Consider the following 14630-nt stretch of genomic DNA (forward strand, 5'->3'; position numbering starts at 1 on the left):
GGAGGGCTTTGAGTCCTTCGTGATGGGGAATGGAGGTCTACAGGGACTGGATGTCCATGGTGAAGATAAGGCGTCAGGGACCGGGGAAGCGAAAATCATGGAGGAGGTGAAGGGCATGGGTGGTGTCCCAAATGTAGGTGGGAAGTTCTTGGACAGGACCGTGTCGAGGTATGCAGAGATGAGTTCGGTGGGGCAGGAGCAGGCTGAGACAATGGGTCGACCGGGGCAGTCAGGTTTGTGGATTTTGGGCAGGAGGTAGAAACGGGCGGTGCGGGGTTGTGGGACTATGAGGTTGGAGGCGGTGGATGGGGGATCCCCTGAGATAGTGAGGTTGTGGATGGTCTGGGAGATGACACCTCTCCCATTGATATTAGAAAGCCTGGCTGTACTTAACTTTGATAAGTGACTTAGATGAGATGTGTGTGAGGATTTGATGGAAAGTAAGATGGAAAATTGCAGAAGCACTTGCCATAATCTGCCAACCGTCATTTATAGAGCAGTCTGAAAACTGGAGAATTGTAAATGTTTTTGAACAAGGCTGTAACAATGTTCAGAAAAGCTGAACAGCTATCTTTTTACCTTAAATATAGAAAAGCTTTTAGACATGAAATCTGGAGAGGAATTAACAGTCACTTGGACAAATATGGATTAAGTGAAACAAGCCTTCATTTTTTTTTGCTGAAGGCCAATCATGTTTAAATAATTTTATCAAGTCTTTTGACAAAGAAAGCATTTTTTGATAAAGGTATGATGTTGAGATGGTATTCATAAACTTCCAAAAGCAGTTTGATAAATGTCACAAAATAGTTGTGAATGTACATGGAATAAAAGGGTCAGTGACAGCATGGATATAAAGTTAGCTGAGTGACAGGGAACAGGCATTGGTGAATGATTGTTTATTGGACAGCAGGAAAACATATGGAGGAAGACAATTCCCTGGCATCAGTCCTTGATCTGTTTTAGTGACCTAGACTTTAATATGCACAGACAATTTCAAAATTTGCAGATGACATCAACTTCAGAAGTGTTATGAATTGTGTGCATGGTGCTAAGGGGACATAGGCTAGTGGAATGAACAAACATGTGGCAACTGAAATTTCATGCATTGCAAAATCTGAAATGATATATTTTGGCTGGAGACTTAGAACAGGCAATCAAAAATAAAAAACAATTATACAATAAGGAAGGATCGTTTGGCACAGAGGTAATGCGACAATCTCTGAGCCAGAAGGTCTGAATTCAAGTTCCACCTGCCCCCCTGGTATGTGATAGCATGTCTGAGGTCAAATGAAACTAAGGAGATCAATTAACTGAAGGATAATTAAGTAAGAAATTTGACCAGGTGTGTATAAATGTGGGAACAAGTAATCAATAGATTCAGTTAGCGAACATTTGCAAAACAACTCTGACTAGAAAAGCTGGACTCTGTGCTTCTTTCAGCACCATATACTTAACTTGGAATGAACATTATCGTGTCCCCTCCATAAGGATGACGCATACATTCGTGACGAGTTCCATAGCAGTCTTGTGATGCTATGGTAATGTCCCTGCCTCTGAGCCTGGAGGCTCAGATTAAATTCCCACCTGCTCCAAAGGTGTGTAATAAGATCTCTGAATAGGTTGATTATAAGTTTTATATGCCTTGTCTCTGTTTAACCAATATTTAACCTATTGTGTTTAACAGTCATAGCAGAGGTGGTCAACTGCTTGTGAATCAAAGATTAAATATTAGGCATTATTTTAGCTAGAATGACTTCAATAAAGTTTCAGAAATGTGGATGAACCAAAATTTGAAGTATTTTAGTAAGAGTTCCCATCCCTGTTTTCTGAATGCAAACTTTATGACCAGAGGAAGAATGAATGGCGAAGACACTTCCGCTATACAAAAGCCATTCAAAAATAGGATTGAAGATTGAAGATTTGAACATGGATGAGTTTGGAAAAATTTTGACTTTCATAGATAAAATTTACAAAAGATAATTTTATATGAGGTACGTTCAGATTTTTACAAGCTCAGAAGGATTCAAGATAATTCCATAGAAGAGTACATAATGGAATTCACTGTATTTTATCCAAGGCTTCAGAAATTCCATCTGGCATCTCCAATCTGAGTTGACATTTAAGTTCAAAGTTTGCGTAAAGAATTGTAGCTCGGATGCCGGTTGTCATAGTTGTACTTCACAGGAAGCTCCGAAGCATTAAAATTGTCACCAAGATGGGACGAAACATCTGCAAATCAATTTCCCACTCAGCGAACATACCCATACCCTATGAAGTTTCAGTTATTTGACTGGGCTAAAGTATTATATTTAGAGAGGCTTCTAGTTTTGATGGGAGTTAAATTTGAAGATAAATACACACTGCTCAGACAAATGTTTGAAGTCATTTTGAAAAAAATGATGCCTTGGAATTAAGTTGGATGTCAATTGTCCAACTTAACTTGTGCTTTAAGTTGGACAATTGACCATGCTACTGAAAATGAAGGACACAATGTTAACAGGTTTGTGAGACTGTCTAGATACAGGTCGCTGGGAACAGTATGAAGAAGAATTTTATCAAAAGCGAGATAAGGCGAGAAATGCTTATGACAAGTTTACGAAATGAAAAACATTTTGAGTCTTTGATTAAAGAATGAACTGCAGAAATGGCCAGGATTGTAGTCAATCGATGTTTCAAATATAATTCAAAGTAACATTGTACTGTGAACTGCCTCATATCGCATAATAGAGTATTCAAAATGAAACTCAAAACAAGATTCAGAAGAAAAAGATGGAGATGTGGATCAAAAAGTGGACATTGCAGTTGCCACAAGACATTTCAACTCGGTGATGAATATGTTGGTGGCAGAATCTTTCAATTGTGCAGTATTAGAGAATTGATGCACATCTACAGAATGTAGAATCAAAGGGATATGCAGCACGGAAACAAGCCCCTTTGATCTAACTCACCCATGCCGACCAGATATCCTAAATAAATCTAGTTCCACCTGCCACCATTTGGCCCATATCTCTCTGAACCCTTCCTATTCGCATACCCATCCAGATGCTTTTTAAATGTTGCAATTGTACTAGCCCCCACCACTTCCTCTAGCAGCTCATTCCATACACATACCACCCTCTGCGTGAAAAAGTTGCCCCTTAGCTCCTTTTTAACTCTTTCCCCCCTCAGCATAAACATATGCTCTCTAGTCCACCCTGGGGAAAATACCTTGTCTATACACCCTACCCATCCCAGTCATGATTTTATAAACCTCTAAGTTCACCCCTCAGCCTTCGATGCTCCAGTGAAAACAGCCCTAGCCTATTCAGCCTGTCCCGATAGTTCACATCCTCCAACTCTGGCAACATCCTTGTAAATCTTTTCTGAACCCTTTCAAGTTTCACAACATCCTTTCTATAGGAGGGACACTAGAATCGCACACAGTATTTCAATAGTGGCCTAACCAATATCCTGTACAGTCGCAATATGACATCCCAAATCCTATACTTAATGGACTGACCAATAAAGATAAGCATACCAAATGCAGCCTTCTCTATCCTATCTACCTGCGACTCCACTTTCAAGGAACTATCAACCTGTACTCCAAGGTCTCTTCGTTCAGCAACACTCCCCAGGACGTTACCATTAAGTGTGTAAGTCCTACCCTGATTTGCTTTTACAAAATGCAGCACCTCAGATTTATTGAAATTAAACTCCATCTGCCACTCCTCTTTTCTTTGGCCTATCTGATCAAGATCCTGTTGTAATCTGAGGTAACCTTTATCGCTGTCCACTGCACCTCCAATTTTGGTGTCATCTGCAAATTTAGTAATCATATCTCCTATGTTCACATCCAGATCATTTATATTAATGATGTAAAGCAGCGCACCCAGCACCGACCATTGTGGTAGACCACTGGCCTCCAGTCTGAAAAGCAACCCTCCACCACCATCATCTGTTTTCTACCTTCAAGTCAGTTCTGTCTCCAAATAGCTAGTTCTCCCTTTATTCCATGGAATAGACTGGCTAAAATGCTACCTAGAGATTCTGAATAGTAAGGACCAGAACAGAGTTGGAATAATAATACTGCAGTGCAGTTGTCATCCCCCAAAGTAGTCAAAATCAAGCATTTTATTATTATGTAGTGTCCATGAAATACTGCTGTTCTTATGTTAGCTGTCGATGAATAAAGCATAAATCAAACTGGATTTGAAAAATGAGAAAGCTATTTGGAAAATCTGTGAATATTTACTCAATCTCAACACTATTGTATTCCTTTAATGAACTACAACGTCCACTAAATAAATAAAAGAAGGATTTATTGTTTTTGGGTAAAAAAAATTTAAAAGATGTAAAGTAAAACTATATAGTTTCGCCCATCCATCTTCAAAAAGATTAAAATTTTAGTAAAATTCAGTAAAGAGGAATGAGAAATACAATAAGCTTATGGAAGGGATACTTGATTGATGTGAGATTTATATTTTAAAAAAACCAAAGCATAGTGTCATTGCACTTAGTAAGGGATTTCAACGGTATGCTGGCTTTGGATTAAATGTGCGGGATAAAGAAAACAATCATGTACAGTTTTTAGATTTTTCAACCACGGTTAGTTGATGATGCATCATAAAGACAGAGAATAATTGTGAATACGGTATTGGAAAGCTGAATAGGGACTGAATTTGCACTACTCGTTGATAATGATGGGGAGATTGGTCACAATTAATTTAAGAGGTTTGCGCAAATATGAACATAATAATTATGATTTTGGAACCAGAAAGCCAAATTAGCAACAGCAGGTATGAAAGGAGCCATGCAGTCATAGTCAAATGATTCATAAAAGTTTGGCACATGAGCCAAACTAAATTATTGTCGATGTTACATGGGCTGTCCATCTGAAGAATCTGCTGCAGATGTTCAGAGGATATAGTCCATATCAGATAGAAATCCTAAAGTTCTGTCAGTAGTAAGTAAGTAATCTGCAAGTGGGGAAGAAACCACAATCAGCTAGACTTTTCATGAATATTTGAATGCACTGTACTCAAGCAGAAAGGCTTTGAATAAAGCCAATGTCTCAAAGACTTTGCGAGCCTTAAGACACAATGTAATGTTATCGGAAACTATTTTCCATCAGAGAGATATAAAAAAGGGGGGGGCCTTAAGAATGGAGAAACCCAAGAAATGTTATTGATAAGGATGGAAAAGTAATTGTGCAAGTTCGAGTTAGTTTATGGACACTCCTCAGATGCCTGGTATGAATTATAAATGTGTAGATTCTAAAACGTTTGTTTAAAAAAAAAGATAAACCAGGTATTTTTTTTAGATTACATTACAGTGTGAAACAGGCCCTTCGGCCCTACAAGTCCACACCGACCCGCCGAAGTGCAACCCACCCATATCCCTACATATTCCCCTTACCTAACACTACAGGCAATTTAGCGTGGCTAATTCACCTGACCTGCACATGTTTGGACTGTGGGAGGAAACCGGAGCACCCGGAGGAAACCCACGCAGACGCGGGGAGAATGTGCAAACTCACACAGTCAGTCGCCTGAACCCGGGTCTCTGGCACTGTGAGGCAGCAGTGCTATCCACTGTGCCACCGTGCCGCCCCTACTGAACATGAAAGATTAAATGCTGGTTAGAGAAGTCAGACATATGTTTTTCCAGTCAGAATTTTATTCCAACTCTCAAACCTCCAACTCACCCCAGTGATTATAACTGTTGTGTTATAAAACAATGAGTAGTACATAAATAATAAGTTGTTATGGGATAAAGGACATTCAACAAAATGCTTGAATCAGAAAAGACTGAGGATTGGTAATGCTGTTTGAAAACAGATACTGGCAAAGAGAGAAATCTCCACATTGAAATGGATGGTTAGCAACCATCAACTATTTGGTTGTTTTACAAAGAAACAAGCAAGCTCTCAAACTTATAAATACTGGGAATAAAAGGATGTAAACCAAAATAAAAGTGCACAGTGTGTTGTCGTTTTGTTGTTTTTTATTTGCTTGTTGTACAAAATTTATAAATGTCATCTGAAGAAAGAGCATCTCTCATATGTAAGGTAAATAGGACTAGGTACTGGATAATTAGAGGAGAGCTTGACTGGGTGACATAGGGAACAGGTAATCACTGGGGTGAGTTGGAGGTTTGAGAGTTGGAATAAAATTCTGACTGGGAAAACATATGTCTGACTTCTCTAACAAGCATTTAATATTTCATGTTCAGTAGGGGGATTGGGGGGGGATATATTTGCGCTAATTATTGAAACTGGCAAGGCATGTTGAGAAAGCAGTTAATAAAGCATCTATGGAATCTTGAACTTCAAGGAATTTCCAGGTGTTTGTGTTGGATGTTCTACTGATGTGGAATTGTGTGCTATGAAGGTCACAGCTTGACGACAGCCCTAATCTGACGCTAAGAAGACAAAACACAAACACTTTGAGAGCTGGAAGGCAGTCAGCAAGGAAAGGCTATTGGACAAAAAGAATTTCAGCTAATCTGCAAAGCTAAGAATCTTGGAAATTGACTGCTTATCTGCCAATGTCAACACTACTGCTATCACCCAACATAATGTTTCATTATCTACTCTTCGTAAGCATCACAAAGACGGATTTGTATATCTTTTAGCCTTTCTTTTTTTATGGACTTGCTCCTCATTTCCTCAATTTGTATGCACATTGTGCCATTACTACCTGCCTTGACTCACTAAAACTCAAGAAAGCTGAGTTAAATTGGCTTCTTTTAAAGGACACATTAATTTCTTCTGAGAGCAAGTATGCACAAGGGAAGGGATCTGTGACCAGCTGAAGTGGTGCATGAATAAAGAAGGGGAGCCAGTTCATCCCCCTCTCACTCATAAGCATAACAATTTGGGGTGTCTTGTCTGGAACCATAATGAATTTGAAAACTTTGCCCAGGGATTGGTCATAACTATTGTAATCTTTTATTGAAAAAGATATGACTGAAATATTTTTTGACCTTTTTCAAGAGAGGTTAATATTGAATTTTAGTTAAAATATCTTGCAATTAAAATGCACATAAGTGACTGTAGAGAATGGTCAATAACTTATATGTTTTCATTATTATTGGTTTGTTAAATGACAGAATCGATCTAAAGATGTCAGGAACTCAGGGAGGATACAAACTTGATGAAGCACAGGCTATTATGAACGAAATGAAAACCATCAAAAGGGCTATTAACTCAGGAGAGAAAGAGAAAAGAGACCTCATACAGGTAAAACTTTAATGACGCACAGGTCAAATTTTAAAACTGATTGCTCTGATATTTGAAAAGTTAAGTCTTTTTAAATTTAGGGATTGCTTTTGGGTCAGGCAAGTGATGTTACAACAGTGCTGATTGGATTCTTTATTTTTAATTTTACATTATTAGCTTTTACATAATAGATATCTTTTGCTAGATAGCTATTCAATGTATATAGATGTAATTGAATTGTTATTTTGTGACTGTTGTCTTTTTAAGTCATTACATTTTCTAGAGCAATAAATCAGGGCTGCCTAACTATTTGCAGTTTGGCACTTGTGTCAAATTTGCAGAAGAAGAGAAAGGTTGTGAAAGATATCACTTTTAGCTACCCAGGGTGATGGGGGTTGCTGGACACACTGGCCAGGGGATGGAGATAGTGTTGGTGGAAGAGATCATACATCATGGAAGGAGAATGAGTTGGGAGTGGGTGGGGAATGTGTATAGTGCACACATCCTGTTGGGGGTTAGGGCACATATTGTCCAGGAGGATGTGACAGATTACATTGTAGTGGGGGGAAGAGCATACATTGTGGCAAGGAGAGTGAGAGCCTGTGTCACAGCAGGTGGGGAGAATGTGCATGTGCATTGGGATGGGGGAAAATGACAGTGTGCATCATGGCACGGTTTCAATTGTGGTTGGAATAGGAGGTTGTGACTGGCAAATGGAAGTTCAGAAACGTTCATCAAGTTGAATTGAACTAACTTTATTGTCATGTGTACTCTAATGAGTGCAGTGAAAAGTTTACAAGTTGCTACTTACAACACTATCTTAGATACAAAGGTACCTGGGCACAGATTCTTCAGTACAAGTTCTTGGGGGCGGGGGGGGAAATTAGAAAAATAAAAAAATTTGAAAGTCCAGCATTGCAGATTGTGGGAATAAATTAGAAAATAGCGAAATAAAAACGTTCAGAATGATTTTTTCAACCCAGTCCATGCAGTCACCTAGCCTCCAGTCTGCACTGGGTCTTGACTCCAGACCGTGCTGGGCTTCATATCGAAATTCTCGAGGCTGGGAGACCATTCTAGAAACACATTCGAGACCAGAAGTCCGTGCTGAGGTCACGCTGGTTGAGAGACCACCATGCTGGGCTGAGAGGACGCCACACCATGCTAGGAGGCTTCCATGGCAGGCTGAGAGAATGCCACGCTGGGTCTGTCAAGGAAAAAAAAGAAATAAAAATAAATGGATGGAGTTGATAAGCTCCAGCTGAAGCATCTTACTCTGCCGCCATCTTGGATGAGTTATCGAGAGTGAAGTCATTGTTTCTCCTGGCTTGAAAGGAGTGCGGAGAAAGGCAGGCAGCTTGGGATCCAACAATTCCAGTTTCCCTTCACTGTTAGATTTCCTGACCAATGGAAAACCCATGAAGCAGATGTGAATTCGAATATTCAGATGTCCCGAGAAATGCACCAGTGAATGGTTGTGTACTAAAATGAAGCAAAGAACTACAGATGCTGAAAATCTGAAATAAAAACTGAAGTTGCCAGAGAAACTCAGCAGGTTTGGTAGCATCTGGGCAGAGACAGCAGAGTTAACGTTTCAATGAAAAGTGAGCTAAGAAATGCAAACTTCAGAACTGAAGAAGGGTCACTGGACTTGAAACGTTAGCTCTGTTGTTACTCCACGGATGCTGTCAGACCTGCTGGGTTTTTCCAGCAATTTCTGATTTTGTCTCTGTAACTGTCACTTTAAGTTGAAACAGTGCCCTGACCAATCAGAATCCAGTTTTCGAATGTAAAAATTTGAACAAAACTTGGCTGTTAACTAAACATCATAATTAACCATTCTTCATTGTTATGCTTCTATCAATTGGAGTTCATTTGCTAACCAATAAGCATTCCGATTACATACAATGTCAATATTGGTTTTCCTCTTAAATTGGTAAATTGTCTTAAGTGCAAGACAAGAAGCTTTGACAAAATGTCTTTTTTTTTTCAACAATACTCAAATTCTGTACTACCAGATGACTATTTATTTCCATTTTATTTTTCCCATAAATACATATTTTGTTACCCATGGATTATAAAGAATGAAAAATGGTAATTTGTTTAGTTCTGATCCATGTTACTACTTGTGTGCGTACTAATTTTTTTTAAAAACCCTCTTCTAGAGCTTAGCCACATTGAAAGATGGTTTCCGAATTGAGGCAGGATTTCACTGTGATCTCTGGACGAGTCATACATCATTATTAAGCACAAACCAGCCTGTTAACCCCCATTTCTCAGATGTTGGGTCCCAGACAGATATTTCAGGAGATGTGAGTGTAAAATCTGTTCTGTTTCAGTACAAATACCTATGACTGTAAGAAATACAAACTAACCTCATTGATTCTCAGTTCATAGTCTTCAGTGTAACTCTGTAGAAATTTTAAATACATAGCCATACTAACAAAAAAATTATCTGAAATGCAATTGATAATGAGTCTTTCAGGTAGCTGATGAGTTCAAGAGAATACTTTGCAAGGGTATTGAGTAAAGTGATCTGATTCAAAGTCAATCATCATTTGAATACTTGCACTGTAGATTTGCAGTCCTTGAAACATTATGGCCGTTACATTTTCCTGTGGGATCTGTTTAACTCTTGTTATGTAAAGCAAAAGAGATGCTTCTGAATACAGTGTGCTGGATAGTGCATTGACTAATGGTTCTCTTCGCATGCTTCAACAAATTAAATTGAAAAGTGTGGCACTGGAAAAAACAGTAGGTCCAGCAACATATGAGGAGCAAGAGAATCGACATTTTGGCCATAAGCCCTTCAGGGATGCTCCTCTGATGTTGCCTGACCTGCTGTGCTTTTCTGGCGCCAAACTTTTTCAACTGATCTCCAGCATCTGCACTCCTCACTTTCTCTGAGTCAACGAATTAAGTGCTAATTATACATACTTTATTGTTAATTGTTGCAACCAGACCTCTCTGTTCCCCAATTTATTATTTTCCAGACTAGTTCTTAAATTGTCAAATTCCTAGGTGAGGAGGGATGTAAAGATGTCCTTTATTCAGTAGCATCCTTGGTTAGTCACAACAAGGTTAATTCAAAACGGATCCCTTTCTTACAGAAAATTGAAGTTTTTAAAGGAGTCAATTTAAACAGGCTCTTCTGAATTAACAAAAGAATGAGTTTACAAGGTTCATTAGAATGATCCCTGGTATGGCAGGATTGTCTTATGAGCAAATGTTAAACAGATTAGAAGTTTTTTCACTAGAGTTTAGAAGAATGTGAGGTGATTTCATTGAGCCATATTGGATTCTTAAGGGGCTTGACAAGATAAGTGCTTGGAAGATGCTTCCCCTCATGGGAGAGTCTTTGACCAGAGGGCATAGTCTCTGAATAAAGGGTGTCAATTCAAACTGAAATAAAGAGGAATTCCTTATCTCTGAGAGTTGAGAGTCTTGGGAACAGAGAGCTGTTGGAACAAACTCCTTGTGTATATTTAAGGCTGAGGTAGATTCTTGATCTTGATCAGCAGGGAAATCAGGGTTATGGGGAAAAAGGCAGGAAAGTGGATGTGAGCAGGATCAACCAAGATCTGATTAAATGGCAGGGTAGACTCAAGCGGCTGAGCATCCTACTTCTTTTCCTATTTCTTATGGTTTATTAGTTGCTAAATGCACAAAGAAATACAGCCAAAAATACAAACAGATGAGATGTGAGTCTACAAAATGTAGAAGTTTAAAAAAGATACAGGGATCAGTCTCTGAGTTTTGTGAACAGTTGACAATGGGACATCGTAGCTGTTATGTTGGGTGATACTGGTAACGTGAATGTTGTGAGGACGGCACTTGATGTTAGGTGCCTTTTGTCCTCCTTGTCAACTGTGATTTTGCTTGCTTTCTGGTTTCAGCAAAGAAATAGACTTTTCTATTTGCTTTCTTTTGCCTGCAAGTTGGCTCAGCTGTGGCTTTCGTAGCACGTAACGCTGCCCGCTAGTTGACCAGTGTTGAAATTGGCTTTTAACACCTGTTCTTGTGCAGTCCTGAAAGGAGGAAACACTGACATCTGCAGTTTGGGACAAAATTTAGAGGTGGCGGCTTTCTGCTAAGAGGATAGGGTAGTTAGCCTATTGTTATCTCTTTAGCCACAGAAAATCATTTTCCTTCCCTCCCTTTTGAAGGGTAGCTGTTTGATGTTCCACTCGCCCAGTCAGTTGTGACCTTCCAGTGTTCGTATTCAGATAGACATTGAAATTATATCCACAGTTATCTTTTGTTTGTGTTTTTTTTTAAATACATGCAATTAGCAGGTCAGTATGTTCATATGTACTTTGGGGTTCTGCTCCAGTGTTATGACATAATGACATTCATATTTTGTTATTGTTAGGCTATTTTTACATAATTTATGAATTTTTGAATTAATAATAAACTTCACTGGGACATCACCATGGACACCTAAGTGCCCCCAGCATCCTGCAAAAAGAATAAATTCAGGAATCAATTGACCTTTCTTGAATCTGCATGTATTAGAACATTAAATGAAATTAAGGTATTAATCAGTTATAATCCTACAGACTCGGAGGGCTTATTGGTATACTCTTTAACAAGACTTAATGACTTGATTATTTTCTATTGTAGTACTTCACAGAAAAATGAGGTACATGCCTTAAAAAGTGAATGTTCAACTTGCGACATCTTTTAAGTTAAATCTAGGCAGTATTTACTCTGAATTGACAACTTACATCAGCCAAAACCAAAAACCACTAGCCTGTAATTTTTGATTGTGCACTATTTTTACCTTGTCTTGTGTTATTCAGTTTGTTTCTAGCAATAATGCTAAACTGGCTGAGAAGGTGAGACTGAGCCTGCAATATGAAGAAGCAAAGCAAAGGTTAGTGCTAAACAAGCTTTTAGTAATTGTTTCTCAAGCAACCTGATCATGTCAGCAGTAGTTGTTTTAATAGCACGTTCTTTGCTGGACAAAAGATTTTATTTTCCAAGTTTTCTTCAGGCAAGCAACTCTTGGTTAGCATTTGTTGCAATACTGAGCAAGTATTTCACAGTTATAGGTGCTGTGTCTCCGATGAGATGTTAAATCAAGACTCTATCCATGCTCTCTGATGCATTTAAAAGATCCCATGGTACTTCATGAAAAGGAGGGGAGTTATCTACAATCTCCTGGCCAATACTTAGGCTGTATTAACTGGCACAAGTGCATATGCACTGTGCACTACTTTAAATTGCCAGGGTACATTCAAACAGTTCTGGGACACGTGGCTCTAAATGAAAGAGAGGTTGGGATCAGGGAGAGCAGTGTTAGGCTTTGGATTGGAACCCATGAGAGTCTCTCTTCTCACCTCCCACCTTTCTTCCAGTTCTCTGTTTCCCTCCATTTCTCTGCCCTCTCCCCCAGTTTTGTCTCTTCTCCTTGATCTCCCCTCTGTCCTTTCTTTCTCCCTTGGTCTCGCTGTCTTTTTCAATCTTCCACTCTATTCCCTCCAATTCTCTCCAGTCTATGCAGACTCTCTCTCATCCATCTGATCCTCTCCCCTAGCCATCTGATTCTCCCTTCCACTCCCTCCAGATCTGATTCATTCTCCCTAACCATCTGCTTCTCTCCCATCTTTATGATTCTGTCCCTTCCCTCCTGAGTTGCACACTTTCCCCTACTGCGCTTTCTCTCCTCACATCCTGATTGTCAACCACTGAACACTATGGTGGCTCAGTGGTTAGCACTGCTGCCTCATAGCGCCAGGGACCTGGGTTCAATTCCACCCTCAGCCAATTGTCTGAATGGAGTCTGCATATTCTGCACATGTCTGTGTGGGTTTCTATCAGGTGCTCCAGTTCCCTCCCACAGTCCAAAAATTTGCAAGTTCGATGGAATGGCCCTGCTCAATTGCCTGTAGTATTTGGGGACGTATAGGCTAGGTGCATTAGCATGGGAAATCTAGGGTTACAGGAAAAGGATGGGGAGATGGGTCTGAGTGGAATGCTGTTTGGAGAGTTGGTATGGACTTGTTGGGCCGAATGGCCTGTTTTCACACTCGAGGGATTCTGTGAAAAGTGTGCATTTTAAGGGACATGCATAATGTGATGCTTGCTTATGACATGATTGTATGTGCTACATGATGAAGCAGTGTGCATATGTGTTTCTAGTTTAGCACACCTCTCACTGGTGCTGGTGTTAGCAAACACTGCCCAATATTTATCACTCAGTCAACATCACAAAAAAGTTATCTGACACTTAGCTCTGTGCTGTTTGTGGGAAGTCTCTGAACAGTTTGGCTTCTGTTTTCCTGCATTGCAAAGGTTGACTTGCTTCAAAAGTACTTAGTTAAGTATAAGATGCTTTCAAATGCCTGAAACTGTGATACTGAATAAATACAAATCAGTTTTCTGCAGATATAGAGTCAAGACTGATAGATTTTAATAATCTTTCCAAGACATTATTATTTTTACCATTAATATTTTTATATTATATTGTAACAAAAATAAATTGCCTTTCCTACCCTTACAAGCAGTGAGTTCCTGACCTCTCAACAAGCAATCAGTGGCTTGTTATGTATAATATGCTGGATTTCCATTGTGTTGGGGAGACTCTGGAGGGATGAAAATGTGATATATTTGTTTTCAAACAAAAGTTTAAAAATGAGCCAGTCATTTATTGATAACTTTTCAATTTCTTTAAAAAATCCTCCTCTTTGTTTCAGGCCAGTAAATGTATCAAGCATCTAACCCTTTAAAATACCAATAGCAGAAACTATAAGCCCTGTCGAAACAAAACACTATGTAATTGACAGCAGAGATTGCAGAATCATTACTTAATTAATGTTTTCTATGGGGTCAGCTGCTACAAAGACTGGTGATTATCTGGGCCAACAGCCAAGAATATTTTCAGCCAAGAAAGCTTATTTTTATACACAATTTTGCTATTATAGGGTTCATTAATGCTATGCAGTGTGTAGTGGATGAAAGAGCATGGAAATACAAGGCTTCAAATTGGTGGTATGGTAGACTATAGGGGGTTAGTGGGAGGTAATACCTTAGCCTGACAGATGATTGAGGTGGGCAATGGGGCATACTGTTATTGAGTGGTGCACAAGGGTCCAGATGGCATGGGTGAGGGGCATAACCTATCATGGAATGGGCATGAGGGGCATGTGGGTGGAATGCATAAGGTAGGATGGGTAGTGCACATAGAGAGGGTGAGAGCTTGTGGATTTTAAAAATTCAAACTGGGACAAAGTTCCAAAACACATCTTTGAAGCAACCACATAGAACATAGAAGAATACAGCGCAGTACAGGCCCGTCGGCCCTCGATGTTGCGCCGATCCAAGCCCACCTAACCTACACTAGCCCACTATCCTCCATATGCCTATCCAATGCCCGCTTAAATGCCCATAATGAGGGAGAGTCCACCACCGCTACTGGCAGGGCATTCCA

The 14630-nt window shown here is 39.5% G+C and overlaps 1 protein-coding gene across 1 annotated transcript in view; it reads left to right on the top strand.

Moving 5' to 3' along the window:
• The window catches only part of LOC122556531 (protein KIBRA-like), a 143776-nt gene that overhangs the window by 62633 nt on the left and 66513 nt on the right, over positions 1-14630 (top strand). Inside the window, exons 6-8 of the mRNA XM_043703296.1 lie at positions 7090-7219; positions 9364-9510; positions 12001-12074. Coding sequence (XP_043559231.1) covers positions 7090-7219; positions 9364-9510; positions 12001-12074 — 351 coding nt within the window. The remainder of the gene's footprint in view (positions 1-7089; positions 7220-9363; positions 9511-12000; positions 12075-14630) is intronic.

This window comes from Chiloscyllium plagiosum, chromosome 14, assembly GCF_004010195.1.
Source record: "Chiloscyllium plagiosum isolate BGI_BamShark_2017 chromosome 14, ASM401019v2, whole genome shotgun sequence".
Taxonomy (NCBI): domain Eukaryota; kingdom Metazoa; phylum Chordata; class Chondrichthyes; order Orectolobiformes; family Hemiscylliidae; genus Chiloscyllium; species Chiloscyllium plagiosum.